Below are 21,321 nucleotides of genomic sequence, written 5' to 3' on the forward strand. Positions count from 1 at the left end.
CATTTATATCTATTCCCTCTTCTCCACGGTCACATTATTATTTTTTGCCACCATCAGATTATTTTGAAGCAAATCCCAGGTTTCACATTACTTTACCTATAAAAATTTCAGTTATGTGTAAATTTTAAAAATTACCCCATTATTCACATTTTTTTTTAATTTATTTATTTGACAGAAATCACAAGCAGGCAGAGAGGCAGGCAGAGAGAGAGGAGGAAGCAGGCTCCCTGCTGAGCAGAAAGCCCGATGCGGGGCTCGAACCCAGGACTTGGGATCATGACCTGAGCCGAAGGCAGCGGCTTAACCCACTGAGCCACCCAGGCGCCCCCACATTTATTTTTATTTATCACATTTATTTATTCAGCATATCTTTATGGACATGTTTTCAAACTGCAATTTGATTTTTTTTTTTTTAATTGGAGTGGGCAGGGCAGAGGGAGAGGAAGGGAGAGAATCTGAAGCAGGTTCCACACCCAGTGTGGAGCCCACATGGGGCTCAATCTCACAACCCTGAGGTCACGACCTCAGCGGAAATCAAGAGTCAGACACTTAAACGACTGAGCCACCCAGGTGGCCCTGCAACTCAACTTCTGATTAAAGTTTTCCTTTAATAAATCTTTTATTAGTGTTTATTTTTGTCCTTTCCCAGAGACTTGCATAAACTGTTCCCAGTGTTTAACTGGAAACTGAACGCCAAGAGAAAGATCAATGAGTTCCTGGAAAGTATTATCAAACCTGGAATGCCACGGAGGCTGGTGAGGACTCCTTTGCTCTTAGACATTTGTCCAAGCTTAGAGAGGCTGCATCTGACCAAGAGAGAAACAGAACATTCTAAACAGCTACATAGTCCTTCCTGCTTGGTAAAGGGTTCCCTGAATCCACAGATGTGCTAAACGTGGTCATTCTGATAATGAGAATCTGGCACCTCTGCCTATGGTCATAGCTATCTTAGAGGAGTGATTCTTCTGGCTGTGATGGGGAATCACATGCGGGAACCTTTGAAGACAGATTCTCAGAGTATTAAAAAAAAAAATCCAATAAGTTCACAGGAGATTCTGATATGTAGTCAGAGGGAAGCATCTCTCCCTTAGTCATGGGATGAATACTGGGACCGAGGGCCTTGAAAAATGTGTGTGCAACCTAGCAACTCATGTTGCTTTCATATTCTCCAATAAAAGGAACCTGGGCTCCTTGGTGAAATGGCTACTTCTAGGATTAGGGCAAGAAATATATATGATGAGGCTGGGCCATCTGGTAGCACGAGAAGTACAGAAATGATCAAAATAAAAAACCCCACAATGATTTGAGTATATCAAAGTGATGCAGGAGCCAGCTACAAGAGCTGGATGGCCAAAGCTGGAATAGTCTGAGAAACAAATTAAGTAATCTTGGATTATAACCCAAAATGGAAAATAAATATGCATGTGTCCATGCTGGTACAAATAAATATTTTGAAAAAATAAATGGGAAGAAGAGACAAATCACACAGGCAGAATTCCAAATAACTTTGTATAAACTCCACTCCTGAGGGAACTGGAGCATAACCTTCCCTCTTTAAGTGTTGGATAATATGGAAAAGGTTGGGGGGAAGAGTTCCTACCGTAGAGACACTGGACACAAACACTGCAGTGGTAAGTCATGCTGACAGTATGTGCCCGTGGTCTGATATCATGAGAATGGCACTTTGTGTCTGTGGTCTTCCTCCCCAAGCCCGTAAAACCCAGTCTGTTCATAAGAAAAACATTAAGTCCATTCCCACAGAGGGATTCCACAAAATGCTTGACTGGTCCTCCTCAAAACTGTCAATGTCCTAACAATAAAGTGTGAGAAATTGTCACAGTCAAGAGGAGCCTAGGGAGATGTCACAACTACATATAATGTGGTATTCTGGAACAGAAAAAAACCAATTAGGTAAAAACTAAGGAAATCTGAAAAAGCTATGGACTTCAGCTAATAATAATGTATCAATATTGATTCATGAATTATAACAAATATACCATGTTAATGTAAGATGTAAATGGGGAAACTGGGTGTGGGGTGTATGGAAATTCTCTTTACCATCTTTATGATTTTTCTGTAAGTCTAAAATTGTTCTAATAAAGTTTATTAACATTGATCAGCTTTGGTATTTGAGTCAACTGGTATTTGAGTCAACTGTTCAGTTGAATGCATTGTGGGTTTTTTTTAAAAATAGACTTTATTTTTTAGCACAGTTTTAGATTGACAAAAATGAGTAGAATAGTACAGAGTCTCCATATTACTACCCTCACCCCTAGTTTTCTCTACTATCAAAAACTTGCATTAGTGTGGTAAATTGGTTATGATTAATGAACTAATACTGATACATTATTATGAACTGAAGTCCACAATCTAAGGTTTACTCTGTGTTGTACAGTTCTATGGGTTTTGACAAATGTGTAATGGGAAGAATAACTTTACTGCCCTAAAATATTCCTGTGCTTTACCTATTCATCTTTCCTTATGTACTCTGGAGCCCCTGGTAATCACTGATTTTATTTTATATTTTACTGTCTACGGTTTTGCCCCTTTCAGAATGTCATATGGTTGGACTCATACAGTAGGTAGCCTTTTCAGACTGGCTTTCACTCTGTAATATGCATTTCAGTTTCCTCTGTGTCCTTTTGTGGCTTGACAGTTCATTTCTTTAATCGCTGGATAATATTCCATTGCATGGATATACCACAGTTTATTTATCCATCCACACATGAAAGACATTTTGGTTGTTCCCAGTTTTTGGCGATTATGAGTAGACCCACTATAGACATCTGTGTGCAGGGTTTTGTGTGGACATAAATGATCAATTCATGTGTTATTTAGAGATACACTGTTAACCCCCAAATATGCTGGAATTTTGTAGGTATTGTTCTGTTACTGATTTCTAGTTTAATTATATTATGGTCTGAGAGCATACTTTGCATATCTATTTTTATAAATTTGTTCAGATGTATTTTATGGCCCAGAATATGGTCTCTCTTGTTAAATGTTCGTGTGAGCTCGAGAAGAATGCATATTCTGTTGTTGGATGAACAACATGAATTGGCAAAAAAGTCAATTAGACCCAGTTGATTGATAGTGCCTTTCAGTTTAATGATAAGCTTAAACCGATTTTCTGCTGCTGGATCTGTCAGTTACTGACAGACGGGTGTTGAAGTCTCATTAATAGTGGAGATGTATGTATAGTTGTGGGTTTGTCTGTTTCTCCTCGTAGTTCTATTGATTCTTTTGCCACATGTATCTTGACTCTGCTCGTGCACGTTGACTATTGTGTCTTCTTGGAAAACTGACCCCGTTATCATTAGGTAATGCCTCTCTTTATCCCTTTGTGAAGGATTGGTATTATTTCTTTAAATATTCAACAAAATTAATCCGTGAGGCCATCTTGTTTCTTTATGGGAAGATTTAAAAATGACTAATTCAGTTTTTTTACTTGTTATAGGGCTATTCATATTTCTATTTCTTCTGAGTCTATTTTGGTAATTTGTCTTTCTAGAAATTTACCCATTTCATCTAAGTTGTCTAATTTGTTGGAATAAAGTCATTTATGCTATCTCTTTATAATCTTATATAATGTATATAATATAATATATAATCTTATATAATATAATTATAATCTTATATAATTATAATTATATAATTTTCCTTCCTGATTTTGAGTAGTTGTGTCTTTTCTCTTAATTTCTTGGTCCTAGCAAAAGAGCCATCAATTTTGTTGATTCTTTCAAAGACCAACTTGTGGTTTCATTGATGTACTCTTTTTCTATCTTTCATCTCATTGATATCTGCTCTAATCTTTAGTCTTTCCTTTCCTCTGCTTGCTTTGGATTTAGTTTGCTCTTTGTTATCTAGACTCTTAAAGTGGATTTTTTTGGTAATGGATTTGAGACCTTTTTTCTTCTTTTTCCTGACATGTTTTTCATGATATGTTTATAGCTATAGGTTTCACTCTAAGTACTATGTTAGCTGCATGCCATTCATTTTGACATTTTATATTTCATTTTCATTCATTTAAAAATATTTCATATTTCTCTAATTTATTTTTTCTCTGACATATAAGTTTTTAGGGTGTATTGTTTAATTTCCAAATATTTCTCAGGGTTTCTCAGACTTTTTTCTATTGAAGATCTTAATTCAATGTATCAGAGAATATACTTGGTATGGTTTCAATTTTTAAAAAATCTATTGAAAGTTGTGGGGCACCTGGGTGGCTCAGTTGGTTGTGTCTGCCTTTGGCTCAGGTCATGATCGCAGGGTCCTGGGATCAGGTCCCAAATTGGGTTCCTTGCTTAGTGGGAAGTTTGTGTCTCCCTCTGCCCCTCCCCCATGCTTGTGCTTGCTTGCTCTCTCTCTTGCTCTCAAATAAATAAATAAAATCTTCAAAAAAAAATTGAAACTTGTTTTGTGACCTAGCATATGGTTTATACAGTTGGAAGCATTTTTTTTTTAAAGATTTTTATTTATTTATCTGACAGGCAGAGATCACCAGCAGGCAGAGAGGCAGGCAGAGACAGAGAGGAGGAAGCGGGCTCCCCGCCGAGCAGAGAGCCCGACGTTGGGCTCGATCCCAGGACCCTGGGATCATGACCTGAGCCGAAGGCAGAGGCCTTAACCCACTGAGCCACCCAGGCGCCCCAGTTGGAAGCATTTTTTAATTTAATTTTTTTAAATTAAACCCTGATTGCAATAGATATATACCATATATGTACACCATAAAATCCATTCTTTTAAAGTATACAATTCCCTGATTTTTAACATATTTCAGAAGACCTTGTAACCATCACCACAGTAATTCCAGAACATTTTTGTCCCTCCTCAAACAAATCTGTACCCATTAGGAGTTACTCTCTTTCCTTTCCCTGATGTCCCTGGCAACTACTAATCTACTTTCTGTCTCTATGGATTTGGCTATTTGGGACATTTCACATACACAGAATATAAGGTACGTGGCCCTTTGTGTCTAGTTTCTTTCACCTGGTATAATGGTTTTGAGGTTCGCCTACACTGGCAGCATGTGTCAGTCAGGTTCCTTTTCAGGCTGAATTGTATTCCGTTGAATGGATATACCACAACTTGCTTATCCATTCCTCAGTTAATGGACATTTATGCGGTTTCCACTTTTTGGCTATTATGAATACTGCTATGAACGTCTGTGTACAAGTTTTTGTGTGGTGTACATTTCAAAGAAGTCTATAATCTCTAGGCTATGAGTTGGGGACCTGTATTCAGGAAATGAGGTTGGAGTGTGTGTGTGTGTCTTTCTGTGTGTGCGGCCAGCCCAAGTTCCTGTATGTTTACAAAGAGTCTTTGGGTTTAAGAAGAGGCCAGAAGGGCTGAGTCAACTCTTAATATCTTCTCTTCAGCCTACATGCTTCAGCCCGTCCTGGCTATGTGCCTTCCCTTCTGTTCTGAACCACAGTGTAAGTGAGCCCTGCTGGGTGGGAAATGAGGCATGATTTCATGGCCAAAGAAGCCAGTGCACAGACACATAAACAGTATGCATTTCTACGATGCTTTTGGAATGAAGGGAAAAATGATATGTATCATTTTGTGATTCAAGAAAAGCAATAGTAAAAAATCCCACTCTCAAGTTAGTGGGGGAAGAAAATCATCCATCAATCAATGAATGTGATGATGCCCAAATATTACTTTGGTTAGAAAAATAATCCCACACAAACTCCCACTTTTCTCTCCTTTGGATCCTAAAACTTTCATCACCACACTGCAGCGCATCTGTGAGAAAAGCATGTGGTGAGCCAGACAGCTGTTCCCCAGTGTCTTGTAGTTTTATTCCTGGCGGTCGGTCCAGTTTTAGCCTTACTCTAAGACTGTGATTTCCCATGGCCTATCACTTAGCCCTGAAGTGTTGTGAGGATTCTTCCTCCCTGATCTTCATTCTAAAAATGAATCTGAACACGCTTCATTACCTAAGAAGGCAGAGATAGGTGACGTTTCTTTGTAACTCTTATCTCATTCTGGATAAAGATAGTGAGTTGAGCAGGGAATAAACATAGGAAACCAAAGGGTAAAAAATGTTCTCCAAGAATAAGGGAAATCGGCTACAAGGTAAGAGACAGAGATACAGTACTTGACTGAAAGTTGTTCTGATCTGACCAAGTAAAACAGCATGTGACACATTCAGGTGTACTTTTGTAAGACAAGAGATTCTGTACCTGCTTGTTGAAATATCTTCAAAAGGGTAGAGGATCTCTCCATTGTTACAGATTTCACAGATGAACCCCTTCTGGCTACAAAGACTGCAGCTGTACACGTGTGAGGTGGCAAATTTAATGACCTTGCCCAAGAATGGAGCCAGCTTCCCCTCTATCACCTGCAGAAAGAGAAATGGGACAGGGAAGCAAATCCATTGAGAACCGAAGTCTTGTAGACACAGGAGGACTGGAATTCCTTCCCTTCACACAACAGGAAAACCTCTAATTATAATTTCTCAGCAACTGTGAGAAAGAAAAGACATAGTACTTTCACTCCAAAAGAACTGTCTGGTTTAAACCACTGGAGGTTGGAAAATGAAGATGTTGAAACTTCTGTATTCCTCTTTCTCTATAGTGTGACATAGGGAATTGAGGACAGACAAATGGGGAACGCTACTTTATAACCCAACTTACCGTTATGGTGAGGTATAAGTGGGATGTGGTGGATTTCCCCAAATAGAAAACAGACAAGGTAAATATTAATGTAGAATTTTATGTTGTAATTTCAATAATATCTATCTTCTGATGAGTTAATAGTGCAGCTTTTTTACTATCTCCCCTAAAACATGTAACAAATGTGGAAAAATAGGTTTCCTTTGCTGCTAAGTATGTGAATATAAAGAGGCTGCGATCAGACAGTCTGAGAGCCACATTGAGCCTAAGGTTTTTTGTTTGTTTGTCTGTTTGTTTTAAATCTCTCAGTGTTTTAGAAAATGAGCCAATTTGATAATTGGGAGATTTTACAGAAAAATTCAGAATTTTGGCTTCTTCTGAAAAATCATCAGATTTGACGAAAGTAGGCCTGAATTCCTATATGCTGAGGATCCTGGCTGTGACGAGGGGCTGCTTGCTCCTACTAAGGCACAGGCTCTAAAGTCCGCCGTTGTCGCTTCTAGGTCCTGCTGTTTGGCATCTGCCTGCCTCCCACCATCACCATGATGGAACCAATGGCTAGTCAGATCCCTCCTCACTTAACTAATACTGAGTAGGCCTCCAAGTCTTCAGCAGTTCAATACTAACAAGAAAAAAAATCTGCCTTCTCTCTCATTCATGCATACATGTATACATGCCGATTTTGGTATAAAACAATGAAGATTAATTTGGAAATAGCTGGACATAACTGGTAACATAGCTGGATACTTTCAAATAAATACAGAATTAAAATGACAATTTTACATAAAAATAACATCTGAGAGAAATGTAGTAAATCACACTTAAAGAGAAATTATGATGTCAAGGTGAATAACTAGCAGTAGCAGATAAAAAGACTATAAGGAATGTGATAATGTATTTTGCAAAAAATGAAGCTATACATAATACTGGAGACAAAAAACTCAAAGTGGTTTTTAAACATCATGGAATAATCTTACGATGTTTTAAAAATGAATGTAACAGCAGTTAACTCTAAGGAAGGGAACAGTTGGAAAACCAAGTCTTTCACTCTGTATGTATGTGTATATATATAGCTTTTTTGCATTTTAAAAGTTGGTTTTTTTCAAACATTTTTGTATTAAGATGCAGAAAAATAAGGTTCACTGCTTTATAAGATTGGATTTTTTTTTTTTTTTCTTAATAAAGGGGGTGGAAAATATGCTGGCTGTTTTTTGAGTCAAGCAAGTGCATTTTCCACCATTCTTTCACTTAATCTCCTCTGCACTTCCTTTAGGAAGCCATAGGTTGACCTGCTTTTATTTATCTTTTCTTAAGAACAATTAACTTCAATAAATCCCAGTAACATGGACTCCTAATACCACCACATGATACACACTTTCTAAGAAATAACCACTACCAAATCTTATACCAACCACCGGTAAACACTTTCCAATGTGTCATAGGGTTATTTCTAAATTGCGGTAACAATAGTGCATCTGGGTTTGGTTTTACTTATGTTACTCTTTCCTAAACAACCAATGTTAATGACACATGTTGAGATGCACTAACAAAATACAGTCCATTTAGAGGAAAACATCAGGATATAGAGCAGTCCGGAAACCAGGTGAGTAACAGTTGTTTGGAGGAACTGAGGGTGTAAAGGGAAGACGTGGAGGAAGACATGAAAGTTATCATCTAGGATCTAAAGGAGAAGACTGGTCATCTTATGCACAAAGGTTTTTTCTTCTTTAAAGATTTTATTTATTTGAGAGAGAGACAGAGAGAGAGGAGGGTTGAGTGAGAGGGAGAAAAAGACTCCCCACTGAGTGTGAAACCCAATGTGGGACTCGATCCCAGGACCCTGAGATCATGACCTGAGCTGAAGTCAGATGCTTAACCGACTGAGCCACCCGGGCGTCCCATAATTTTTTTTTTCTCTCTTAGAGAACTTCTTTGAGATAAAGGCCGTGAACAATTTGAAGGCTTTTGAAATATTTCACCAAATTTATGCTGACAGAAATGTAAATTTATTCCTACCTGGAGACTTTGATAAGCTTTAAAAAATTAATCTGGGTAGCTCAGTTGCTTAAGCATCTGCCTGGGGTTCTGGGATCAAGCTCTGGTCTCTCTCAAATAAATAGAAAAAATCTTTAAAAAATTTAATTTGGGGACTGGTATCTTTATAATATTTATTCTCCCTATCAAAGAACCTCACCTATATCTCCATTTTATTAAATCTTCATTTGTTATTGCTTAATAAAATTTTGTTTTTTTCCCTTATATAAGCCACTCACACTATTATTTAGGTTATTTCAAGGTTAAACTTTTATCTAATATTTTTTCTTATTAGCTATTGTTGATATTTACAATATATTGACATTTGTGTATATCTTATATATATTACTGAATTTTCATGAATGCAAATAATTTTTAGGTGAATCTTTTGGGTTTTCTGAATGTAATAACTTGGTCCTTTCCTTTCTAATATTATATCTCTTACTTATTTTCCATGGCTTATGTAATCATCCAGTGATCCTAAAATAATTTTACGTAATAATAGTGTTAGCGGATATTCTTACTATTTCCATGAGACTCAAACTGGAAATTACGTAGTCTACAGTGAATGGTTCATTTTTCTCCATCAAACACATATATATTGTCATTCACCATATTTATTAATTCCCTCTCCTTTTTAATAACATCTTTGAGATATAATTCATGTGCCATGTAATTCACCTATGTAAAGTCTACAATTAAATGGTTTTTAGTTTACTCACAGAGTTGTGTACCATCATCACGGTCAATTTTAGAACATTTCATCAACATTCGCAAAAAACCCTGTACCTATTAGCAGTTACTCCCTCTTCCCCTGTAACCTGTACCCTTCCCCTACCCAAGCCCTAGGGAACCAGTAATCTTTTTTTTTTTTTTGGTCTCTATAGATTTACCTCTTCTGGATATTTCATATAAATAGACTCATACAATATATGGCTTTTTTGTGACTGGCTTCTTTCACTCAGCATAATGTTTTCAAGGTTCACGCTGGTTCTCTTTTGAATATCCCTGGTGCAAGTCTTTTCTTCCTATCTTGCCCCAGCTACTATCACTCTTCTCTAGATTAATGAAATCATCTTCTAGTTTTATTTTTGGATGCCAGTCTTTTCCCTTTGGCCCATCCAGCATATACACTAATCAGTTTTGGATATCATTTTTATCAAGTATCATCTCTTCTTTCGAAGCTTGGTGAATTCTTATTTTGTTATTAGTAAGAACGCTTCACTCATTCATTTCATAAAATGCTATTGAGTGACTATGTCCTAGGTACTCAGTGTACGAGGGGACTGGACAAGACCTGGGCTTCCATTTTTGCTTGGTGTGCAAGTGTCTCCGTAAGCTGATTCTACACCACTTATCCAAGCTTATTTTCCATTTCTTACTATGTATCTTCCATTGCGAGAAAATTTTTCCCTGTATAGAATATGCTTCCTCTTTCTCCTGTGCCTCCAGTCATGTCATTTCCTCTATCTCAGGTTTCACTTAAGACTTATTTAAATTTCACGAAGCCTTCGTGGCTCAGATCTAGTCAGCTTGATCTGGAAAGCCATCGTTGGCTACTTCAGCTGTTACAGATCTCTTGTGCTTCATATGATTTACTTTTATATCATATAATTTAACACAGAACTTGATGCTGTTTTGTACTCTTTAGTATTGTTTAACATGTGATTGTTTTGCTTATCCAACTAGACTGAACATAAAAAAAATACGACCTATAAAATGGTGATTTTATATGGAGCCATCTAAGAATGTAAACTGCTTGAGGGCAAAGACAGAGTCTCACGCTTATTTTCAATATCCTCTCTCTGCCGCAGACACGAGTTCTTGCTGACTGACCTGGGACGCCTTCCTGTGTTTCTGCTGGGCAGCAGCATTTGCGTGTGAGGGCTGTCTTTGTGTCACAAATATTTTTAATCATTCTGCTGTGTGACTTAGGGAGGAGCATAAGGAGTGCGTGGAGCTGGTGGCTGCTCAGCTGTTCAGGAACTTTTTTTTTTTTTTTTTGCTGCTTATAGTTGATTAATTGTTCTTCCTATTTGTTAGCTTAGGGTCATGGCCATGTGCCAAAGAGCTGCAGATACTGAAAGTTTTTCCTCCAGAAAAGTGAGGTAATAGTCTGTGCATTTATTTTAGAATTTATGTACAATTCTTTAATATTATAGAAAAGAAAACTTCATACTCACAATTTTCCAGAGGTACAGATAAATTTAGGAGGTTTAGAGCCTGTCTTTGAATACAACTGCTAACAGCATTGGAAATAGAAACACTCTTCTGGCTTCTGGTCTAAAGGTTTCATCACTAAGAGAAGTTAAGTGCTAGGTGTGAAATCTCCTAGAGTTCTTTTTAAAAAACTAGACATTATAGGGTCACCTGGGTAGCTCATCCAGTTAAACTTCTGCCTTCAGCTTAGGTCAGGATCGTGGAGTTCCTGGATCAAGCCCTGTATCGGGCTCCCTGCTCAGCGGGGACTCTGCTTCTCCCTCTGCCCTTTACCCCACTCTCGTGCTCACCCTCTCTCTCTCTCTCTCTCTCTCTCTCTCTCTCTCATATAAATAAATAAATAAACAAACAAATAAATAAATAAATAAAATCTTTTAAAAAGTGATCACATCCTTTAAAAAATAAAAATCAGGTATATCTTTGTTCTGGATAATTACTTAAAAAGAAATCAAGTGTCCTGCCTCCACCACCTCCTCCTGCCTCCGAGAGTCTTGTAGCTTTCACTCCCAATTCCTAGCCATCTTGGTGGGGGCTTGAGGTTAGGGACATATTCCATAAACATCACGAAGATGGTGGCCTCAAAGAAGACCAAAGCCTGAGGAGCCACTACCTTCAGGTTCCAACTGAGAACAAAGTAGAAAAGAGCTGCCAGGTCGCCAGTGGACCTGGAAAATGACTATGGGTTGGACAAAGTCCAATGTCCAACAAGCCGGCAAGTTGGCCAAAAAGGGCAAAGCCCGAGAGAAGTCAGACATGAGAACTCTTCTATGTCAACCCCCAAATGGAGCTCCTGCCTAGGCAGTGTTACTGCCTTGAGAAACAGCCATCGTTATCGTCAACAGGGCCCGGCAGGGTAAAAGTTCTACGAACTGTATATTTAGATCAGAGTTGATCCAGGGGATTCTGATATCACTGAGAGCAAGTCAGAACTCATCAGGACAAAGTAAACCACAGAACTGCTTCCTTAATAAAACCGGCCAAAGCTTGTTTAAAAAAAAAAAACAAAACCAAACCAAATCTGACTATCGTCGTTTTTGCTTCTTGACAGCTTGGCTGTATTTTCTGGTGTGTGGTAGTTTGATTCATCTCTCCCAGAGAGGCTGACATTACAGAGTTTTCCATACTGCCTCAGAACTTAGTTGTCTCTGGGTACTGGGAAGCAGCAGAGTGGAAAAGGCAAAGCTGATCTGAGTACAAATTCTAGTTCATCCGCCTTCCAGCCACGAGACGTTGGCAAGTTACTTAACCTTTTCAAGCCTCAGTTCCGCAACAGAAAAACTAGGATAATATCTACCTTGCAGGGTTGAGGATGGATCAGATCTAATAAAATGAAAGCACTGGACGCAATGTCTAACTTAGAACAAGTGATTAATAAATAATTGCTTACGATTAGTTTATCTTAATCTAAACAGAAACTTTTATGATTTAGATTCATTCCTTCTTTCAAACACTTGAGATTTACAGCAGAGGGGAGGAAAAAAGGCCTTTTTTTAATATGTCATTTTTTAAAGGCTTTATTTATTTACTAGAAAGAGAGAGTCCAAGTAGGGAGTGGGGGAGGAAAGGCCAAGGGAGAGGGGGAGAGAGAATCTCAAGCAACTTCCATGCCCAGTGCAGAGTCTGACCTCACAACTCTGAGATCATGACCTGAGCTAAAATCAACAGACACTTAACCGACTGAGCCACCCAGGCACCCTGTATGTCATTTTTAAGGCATCAAAGTGTCTTTCTATTTGGATGGGATCAGTAGAAATTAAGGTAAAGAGGTCAGTTCCATTCCCTTTAATACTGCTGTGAATAAGAGAACGGGGCTTATATGGCAGGCAGAATGCTGGGGAGAGACATTTAACACATCTCAAGCTTGAGCTGAATCACTCACATAAAAGAACACCTTAGCAACACTGGGAAACTGTCCTTCTTAATCTTTTCTTACTTGTAATGAGCACGGTTAATATAACTTTATAATAGTCTGTCAAAAGTCACAAGGCCATTCCATGTTTAGCATAACAAAGAGAGTGGTTTTAGTTAACCAAGTGGTCATATCAGGATGTCAGGAGTGAAGGTGAACTAGACTGACATGAGGTTTATTTATCCTTCCACTTACTTTGCCCAAGTGGCCAGTCTACGTGAACAAAATCATGACAAAGTAATTAGCAGAAAACATCTGTAGCTCTTCCCACATCTCCCAACCCCCTGCACTTCTCCTTCGCCTTCTTCATACCAAACTGCCCCCCTCTGCTTGAGAAAAGGCAGATGCCCCAAAGAGGCAAAATGAGTTTGCTTCTGTTTTCCGTTACGCTTCATTTCTTGTACTAAGGAAGGTACTAAGTCTGACTGACTTAGTTGGAGGGTGTGCATATGTGATTATTTCAGAGGTATTTTACTGGTCAGGTAGTCGAAGGATACACACTTTCAGCTGTGACTTAGAATTATGTGTCTTCTCATCACATGCAAGGATAAGGACAAAAGGCAACAACATCAAGAGGCTATCTTCTGCCTAATTTTGCTATTGTTTACTTTTGCAATCTTTCTATAAATTCTTTGCATGCATCATTTCAGGTATTTCTGAAACTCAAGGAGCCGTCCAGTGTCCCTTTTCATCCTCCAGCTGGCTGACCAATATACCAACTATGCTGACCCTTCCTGTGTGACTGCAGCCCACGGAAGCGGCCCGGTTGAACTTCCAGCTCAGGGATACACACATTTTCCCCCCTTTCTATTCTGGTCAAGACGGTCAGCATTGGAATTTGAGGCCTATGGCTTTCTTGCAGACTAAGACAACAGACTTTATTTGATTTACTTTCTTGCAGACCAATCAAAAATTACAATTAAGTTAAAAAATAACCTAGTGCTGCCTTCTCCAAACCACAGTTTCAGAAACAGCTGCTTATTACTCATGTGTGGCACCAGGAAATTGCAGTGTCATGTTCAAGGTCTGTGGCCAATAGAGATCTGTGGGATTGGCAAAAGGGCACACATGATTCTTTTACGTCCGTTACCTTCACTCCCTTGGCACCACCACACCATTCAAAATCTACGGGGGGAGAGGGACAGACCACTAGTAACTTGGGCAAGAAAAAAGAAGAAACTCTTTCTCATTGAATTTCTTTATGCATTGGCTCACTCCTTTCCCCTGATTTGTCAAGTGACCTTCCATTTCAATACAAGCATTCCTCAGCCATCGTGTAACATCTAGATTCTGGGCAACTGTTGGGAATACTGTGATGAAGAGGGCCGTTGCACTTGACAAATGGTCCCTCCGTAAAAATCTAACCAGAAGACCCCATTCCTGGTAAGCAAAGCCACCTGCCACTCACTAGTAGCAAGCAAGCTTGATGAAATGGAAGAACCAAAACTGTTACACACTATAAAATGATTTCAAATATAATTTAGTTTGCATATGCTCGGCCAGAGGACCGTGAAAGGTTGTGGTCACTATTTTTCCTTTGAGTGCCATTTCTCAGCATTAACACATGGGTACCATGAAGTCTGCGATCTCCGTCAGGGGAGTTTGTGGAGAGCTAGGAAAAAACAGTCCATAGATTCTGCTCAGGTTTGAAAACCCTAACACTCATCTTCATTCAATTCCCAATTTTACCATTCTTAATCGTAAGTCCCTAAACGTAGAAAATAAAAAGCATACCACCATATTATTTTTCTTAAAAACAGAAAATAACCAGGGGCACTTGGCTGGCTCAGTCAGAGCATGGCACTCTGGATGTCGGTGTTATGAGTTCACCCACACTGGGCGTAGAACTTACTTTAAAAAGGGGAAAAAAAGAAAATAACTAGTGTAATATTTTCCTATTTCAAAAAGTTTGTTAAAACCCCATTTTCCCATAACTAGCCTTTGAGCTCCTTTTTGTTTTCTTTCTAAAGAGAGACAGGGACAGCATGAGTGGGGTAGGGGCATAGGGAGAGGACAGACTGACTCTATGCTGCTGCAGAATGCAGAGCCTGACGAGGGGCTGGATCTCACAACCCTGATCATGACCTGAGCTGACACCAAGACTGGGACGCTTAACTGACTGAGCCACCCAGGCGCGCCCCTGAGGTCCCTATAATGGCTCAGGGCTGGAGGCTGGGGCATAAACAAATCTCTGATCAGCTGTTCCCCACCCCTCTCACAGGACAGAAACTTTGGCTAATCAAGCACTTCACTGCAGGTGGATTAGGAGGTTACCAATTAGCTCTTATCTGAGCCTCTGCCAAACGGGACAGTTTCTACTTAGACTTTGTAAACTATGTGACAATTTAATCTGGTTGATGTAATTGGGTAGATTTGTGAGTGGTCATCATTTCCATCAAATCGCATTCCGCCTCCCGCTGGAAACAGTCTCAGGGAATAAAAGAAAAATAATTTCATTTAATAGGTGAATGGCAAAGATGAACCCAAGAACATGAATTTCTTATTCATAAAAATATAGGGGCTGGGACAGAGTTTTTCTGCACCGGGTAACGTGCCTCTGGGGCCACTAGCTCTAGAACTTCAGTGGAAGCATCTGCAAAGGGTGAGTACAATTATGTGGTCCATGTGCCGTGAGCCCCAAGACAGGTCACATGGTCTGACTGAGGTACACATGTATTTATGAGGAAAATAGATTAAAGAATTTTAAATTGAGGGCGCCTGGGTGGCTCAGTGGGTTAAGCCGCTGCCTTCGGCTCAGGTCATGATCTCAGGGTCCTGGGATCGAGGCCCGCATCGGGCTCTCTGCTCAGCAGGGAGCCTGCTTCCCTCTCTCTCTCTCTCTCTGCCTGCCTCTCTGTCTACTTGTGATCTCTCTCTGTCAAATAAATAAATAAAATCTTTAAAAAAAGAAAAAAAAAAGAATTTTAAATTGAGATAGTCCCAGAAAATTCTCATGGTACGGTCAGCAGAATTTTGCTTCCCTATTGAGTTACTCAGTTGTATGTCTGAAATAAATTATATGCAGGTCTCTAATGTTCATTTTGGCTCTAGTTAAGATATTACTGACTCACTGAATAGTAATAAGGAAAAGCCCTAAATGGTCTTTTAAACTCATCTTCCTTACTTAATATCTGAAAAAACTGCAGCCCTGTGGTGATGTGAGCTGGACGAGATCACCCGGCTGGTTGGTGACAGATTCAGATCCCCCTTCCTCAAGGACCTTTCATTACTCTAGGAAGGGGCCTTTCTAAGGGCATCCGAGGTCAGACTGAAGCGTCTAGGTTTGGTTCAGCTTGGGAATTCTGAGGTCCCTGGGTGCCTACTGACCCACCATGTAGAAACAGAGGATTTCTAAATGAATTCAGTCCCGGCCTGGAGGCAAAATGCGCTGTCTACATCTGCATCGACATCTACCCACAAATTTGAACCGAATTGGATCTGCCGCTGGTTTACAGGAAGATTTTTTGGTCCAACATATTTGCTCCTTGTATAACGATATTTGGTCACATCTTGTGTTGTTTTCTGAATATGGAATATGATTTTAAATATTACATTATTCACGGTTAAACTACTGGGAAAATCACCAGTTAAAGCAGCCACCAAGTTCTGTGACAAAAATGGACTTAAGGGCGCCTGGGTGGCTCAGTGGGTTGAGCCGCTGCCTTCGGCTCGGGTCGTGATCTCAGGGTCCTGGGATCGAGTCCCGAGTCGGGCTCTCTGCTCAGCAGGGAGCCTGCTTCCCTCTCTCTCTCTCTCTCTCTGCCTGCCTCTCTGTCTACTTGTGATCTCTCTCTGTCAAATAAATAAATAAAATCTTTAAAAAAAAATGGACTTAACATCAACTTAAAGCCTAGCCTACTTACCAAAACTGGAGAAGCAGCTTCGTAAAAGGAGAAGCAGCTACAGCTGGAAAAAGCAAAGCAAAACAAAACAACTCCCTCTATGCATGAACTGTGGGAGAAATAAGAGAAGGATGGCTTTTCAGAGAGACCACTATAAAACATCTTACCAGAAAACAACAAGAGACTCCACATTTGAAGGGATACAGAGACACCAGGAGAAATAAAAGCAAAATTACCTGATCATGGAAGGATAGGAGAGTCAGAAAAGGCAGAAAGTCAAGAAGGGAAGGAGAAGTAGGGAAAGGATGGAAACAGAAAAGAAAAAAAAAAATTAAAATAGTAAAGGCAAATTGAAATGCTCACAGAAAGAACCAAGGCTAGCGCTGACGGAGGGCTGAGAGGGGAGTGAGGCGTCCAGGCTTCAGTCCCAGCCTTGGGGCTGGTGAGCTGCACAACCCGTTTTGTCAGTCACTTCACTTCTCGGTGCTCGGCCTCCTCATCCACGGAATAAAGGGACGGCACTACGTCATTCGAAACTGCAGGATCAATCAGGATCCCTCTCAGTTGGAAGATTCTATGATTTTGTGATTAACCAACAGGGAAAACATCAAAAGGAGCTTGCTGAATACCCCCAGGAATGTAGAAAAGGAATATCTGGGGAGATAGATAAAAGGTGAGTTTAACCAGACTAATTAGAAGATAGCCAAGGAAATTTTCAAAAGAAGTGAAATAATGTCACCAGCTTTTTATTCCTCTGCTTGCTGAGTGCCATTCAAAGAGGGAGTTAATGCTTTTTAGGAATCATCCCCTCACAGGTGTGCAACCAGATATCAGTTTTCCTGAAGACGTCTGCAAATCCCTTCCTTTCATCAATGCATTTAATTAGTTAAAGTTTAGATAGCACTTACGGACTAAAAGCACAACGTAAGTGCTCACCATTATTATTACTTAACAGCTTTTATGAGACCAGCAATGCCTAAGATCAAATGAGAAACCAAAATGAGTTTTTGGGTAGAAGGCTGTGATCTAGTAAGCGGCTGGGTTACTGGCGTGAGGAAAAACAACCCTGCATATAAACCGAAGGAGGTGCTCTTTATTGGCTCGCGTGCCACTGTCTCAAGACGGCTGGTAATTTCTCTTCTTTGCCTCAAGGAGTCAAACAAGCAGTAAACCACCACTCACGGCACAGTACTGATGATGATTTCATACATCCTGTTTTTCAAGAATATTATCTGCTGTGTTTGTGGCGTCCATATGCTGGACATCTGTATACCCAGGATACGGATTCGAATATACATGGGAACATACTATACAATAGAAGTGGGGAAAGATTAGTTACTTAATAAATGATCCTGGGGTAACTGGTTAGATATTGTGGAAAAAAGTAAAACTGAATCTCTAACTCGTTCCATAAAAAAATAGCTGCAGATACATTGAAGATTTAAATGTAAAAAGAAAGCTCTAAAAGTATTTTAAAACTACAAAAATATTAGAGAAAAACAGGAGAAAAATATTTACATGGGGCAAATATTTTATAATCTTAGAAGCCCTAGAAGAGAGAGAAATGTGAATAGATAAAATTTCAAAATTAGTAAAATACAAAACACCACTTACAAAGTGGCACGACAATAAACTGGGAAGGATAGTTCCCATCATTACAAAAAAGTGCCAATTTTCTTAATATAGAAAGAGTTCTTTTAAAATAATAAGAAAAACATCAATAATATAATTTAAATACAGGTTAATGAAATAAATAGGCAATTTATAAAAACTACAAATGGCAAATAACATAAAAAAGATGCTCAACCTTACAGTGGAAAAGCATACAAATTAATATAATAGTGTGAAGTTACTTTTTATCAGATTGGCTAGGATTAAAAAACTGTTGATTTAGACAATGCAGGTGTAGGAAAACACTCAAGATACTGAATGGATGTAAGAATTGGTTCCACCTTTTCAGAAAGCAAGTGGCAATACTTCTCAAACTACAAAGCACATCTACCCTTTGACCTGGCAGTGTCATATTCACTAATTTACACTACAGATGTAGTTACACAAGTGCTCAGGGAAATATATGAGGGTCTTTACTGCAGTACTGGTTCTAGTAGAGAAAGAATGCACTGGCTAAAGATTAAGATAACTCTGGGTGGCTCCGTTGATTGAGCATCGGACTCTTGATTTTGGCTCTGGTCCTGATCTTGAGGTTGTAAGGTTGAGTCCTGCAGTGGGTCCTGTGCTCAGTGGGGAGTCTGCTTGAGATTTCTCTCCCTCTGCCTCTTCCCTGCTTGGGCTTTCTATTTCTCTAAAATAAATAAAATAAATCTTTAAAAAAAATTAAGATAACTCAATACTATGTAGCTGGTTAACCTTTATCTACACAATGTGCACATGTGCCTAGAAGTCCACAGGATACTATTAAGTGAGAAAGGCAAGGTGCAGGAAGGTAGAGTTGCTTGATCCCATTTGCAAAAAAATAAAAAATTAAATTGAATTAAAAATTAACATTTGTAATGTGTAGAAATGTCTAGAAGACAGACCAGCTATAGTTAATGAAAGCTACGTCTACAGAGTAGTATGTTGGGGGAGAGAAGGGCAGACTTTAAAAACAGAAATCTGTAATGAAATATCAGAAAGGGAAATTAAGAAAACAATCCCATTTACAACTGCATCAAAGAGAATAAAACAGGGGCATCTGGGTAGCTCAGCTGGCTGGGCCACTGCCTTTGGCTTATGTCATGATCCTCAAGAGACCCAGATCAAGTCCTGCATCAGGCTCCCTGCTCAGTGGGGAGTCTGCTTCTCCTGCTGACCCTCCCCCCCACACACATGCTTACTCTCTCTCACTCTCAAATAAATAAATAAAATCTTTAAAAAAAAAGAATAAAATACCTAGGAATAAATTTAACCAAGGAGATGAAAGACTACACACCGAAAACTATAAGAAAAACTGATGAAAGACTATAAGAAAACTGATGAAAGAAACTGAAGAAACAAATAAATGGAGATACTCTGTGCTCACAGATTGGAAGAATTAGTATTGATAAAATGTCCATACTACCCAAAGAAATCTACAGATTCAGTTATATTCCTACCAAAATCTCAATAGCATTGTTCACAGGAATAGAAAAAAACAATCCTAAGATTTGTATGACAGCCAAGGCAAATCTTGAGAAAGAAGAACAAAGCTGGAGATATCATGGTCCCTGATTTCCAACTATATTACAAAGCTATAGTAATCAAATCCATATGGTATTGGCATGAAATAGACACACAGATCAATGGCACAGAATAGACAGCCTGGAAATAAACCTACAGGTATATGGTCAATTAATTCATAACAAAGAAGCCAAGAATATACAATGGGAAAAGGACAGTTTCTTCAACGCATAGTGCTGGGAAAACTGGGCAGGCACATATAAAAGAATCAAACTGGACCACTATCTTATACAATGCCAAAAAGCTCAAAATGGATTAAAGATTTGAATATAAGACCTGAAACCATAAAATTCCTAGAAGAAAACATAGGTGAAAGCTCCCTGACATCAATCTTGTGAGGATTTTTTTTGGATTTGATACTAAAAGCAATGGCCACAAAAGCCAAAATAAATAAGTGGGACTACATCAAACTAAAAAGCTTCTACACAAAAAAGGAAACCATCAGCAAAATAAAAGGACAACTAGTGAATGGGAGAAAATATCTGTAAATCAGATATTTAATATACAAAGAATATAAAGAACTCCTACAACTTAATAGAAAAAAAAAATCTGATTGAAAAATGGGCAGAGGTACACCTTGGCCAGGGGCTGCACTGCTACCCTGGGCAACTCTGCCAAGGCTACTTTTGATGCCATTTCCAAAACCTACAGGGCTCTCGCCACTGACCTCTGGAAAGAGACTGTTCACCAAGTCTCCCTATCAGGAATTCACTGACCATCTTGTACAGACCCACACCTGAGTCTCTATGCAGAAGACCCAGGATCCAGCTGTAGGCATCACATAGTTTTTTTGTTGTTGTTGTTTTTTAAAGACTGATTGATTGATTTCAGAGAGAGAGAGAGAGAGAGAGAGAGAGGAGAGCACATGCACATGCGCAGGAGGAAGGGCAGAGAAAGAGAATCTCAAGCAGACTTCCGGTGGAGCCCAATGAATGGCTCAATCCCAGGACCCTGAGATTACGACCTGAGCCGAAATCAGAGTCAGACGCTCAACCAACTGAACCATCCAGGCATCTCACCACCACATAGTTTTATACAAGAAAAACAAAGTGAATTAAAGTTTGTTAAAAAAAGAAAAATGGGCAGAGGATCTAAATAGACGTTTTTCCAAAGAAGACATATAGATGGTCAACAAGTACATGAAAGGTGCTCAACATCCTCAATCACCAGGGAAATATAAATCAAAACCACAGTGAGCTACCACATTGCATTTTTTAGAATGGCTGTTACTGAAAAGACAAAAAATAACAAGTGCTGGCGAAAAGGGTAACCCTTGTACACTGGTGGTGGGAATGTAATTTGGTGCTCCTGCTGGGGTCCGTTATCAAAGGAACGAGACTGAGACAAAGTGAAAGTTATGCAAAGCTTTATTCTATGCCAAGCATTAGAAGTTAGACTGACCGGCTGGGGGAACGAGACTGAGACAAAGTGAAAGTTATGCAAAAAGCTTTATTCTCTGCCAAGCATTAGAAGTCAGACT

General features: G+C 39.2%; 1 protein-coding gene across 7 annotated transcripts in view; it reads right to left on the reverse strand.

Annotated features, from left to right (window-relative positions):
• PLEKHM3 (pleckstrin homology domain containing M3) overlaps positions 1–21,321 on the reverse strand; it is a 179,403-nt gene that overhangs the window by 18,354 nt on the left and 139,728 nt on the right. For 5 of the 7 annotated variants that reach the window (XM_047720887.1, XM_047720888.1, XM_047720885.1 and 2 more), the window contains one exon: positions 6,189–6,346. In XM_047720887.1, the coding sequence (XP_047576843.1) occupies positions 6,189–6,346 (158 nt within the window). Of the gene's footprint in view, positions 1–4,697; positions 5,749–5,772; positions 5,943–6,188; positions 6,347–21,321 lie in introns of those variants that run through there. The other 2 variants (XM_047720891.1, XM_047720892.1) reach the window with 2 other exon arrangements.

This window comes from Lutra lutra, chromosome 3, assembly GCF_902655055.1.
Source record: "Lutra lutra chromosome 3, mLutLut1.2, whole genome shotgun sequence".
Classification (NCBI taxonomy): Eukaryota; Metazoa; Chordata; class Mammalia; order Carnivora; family Mustelidae; genus Lutra; species Lutra lutra.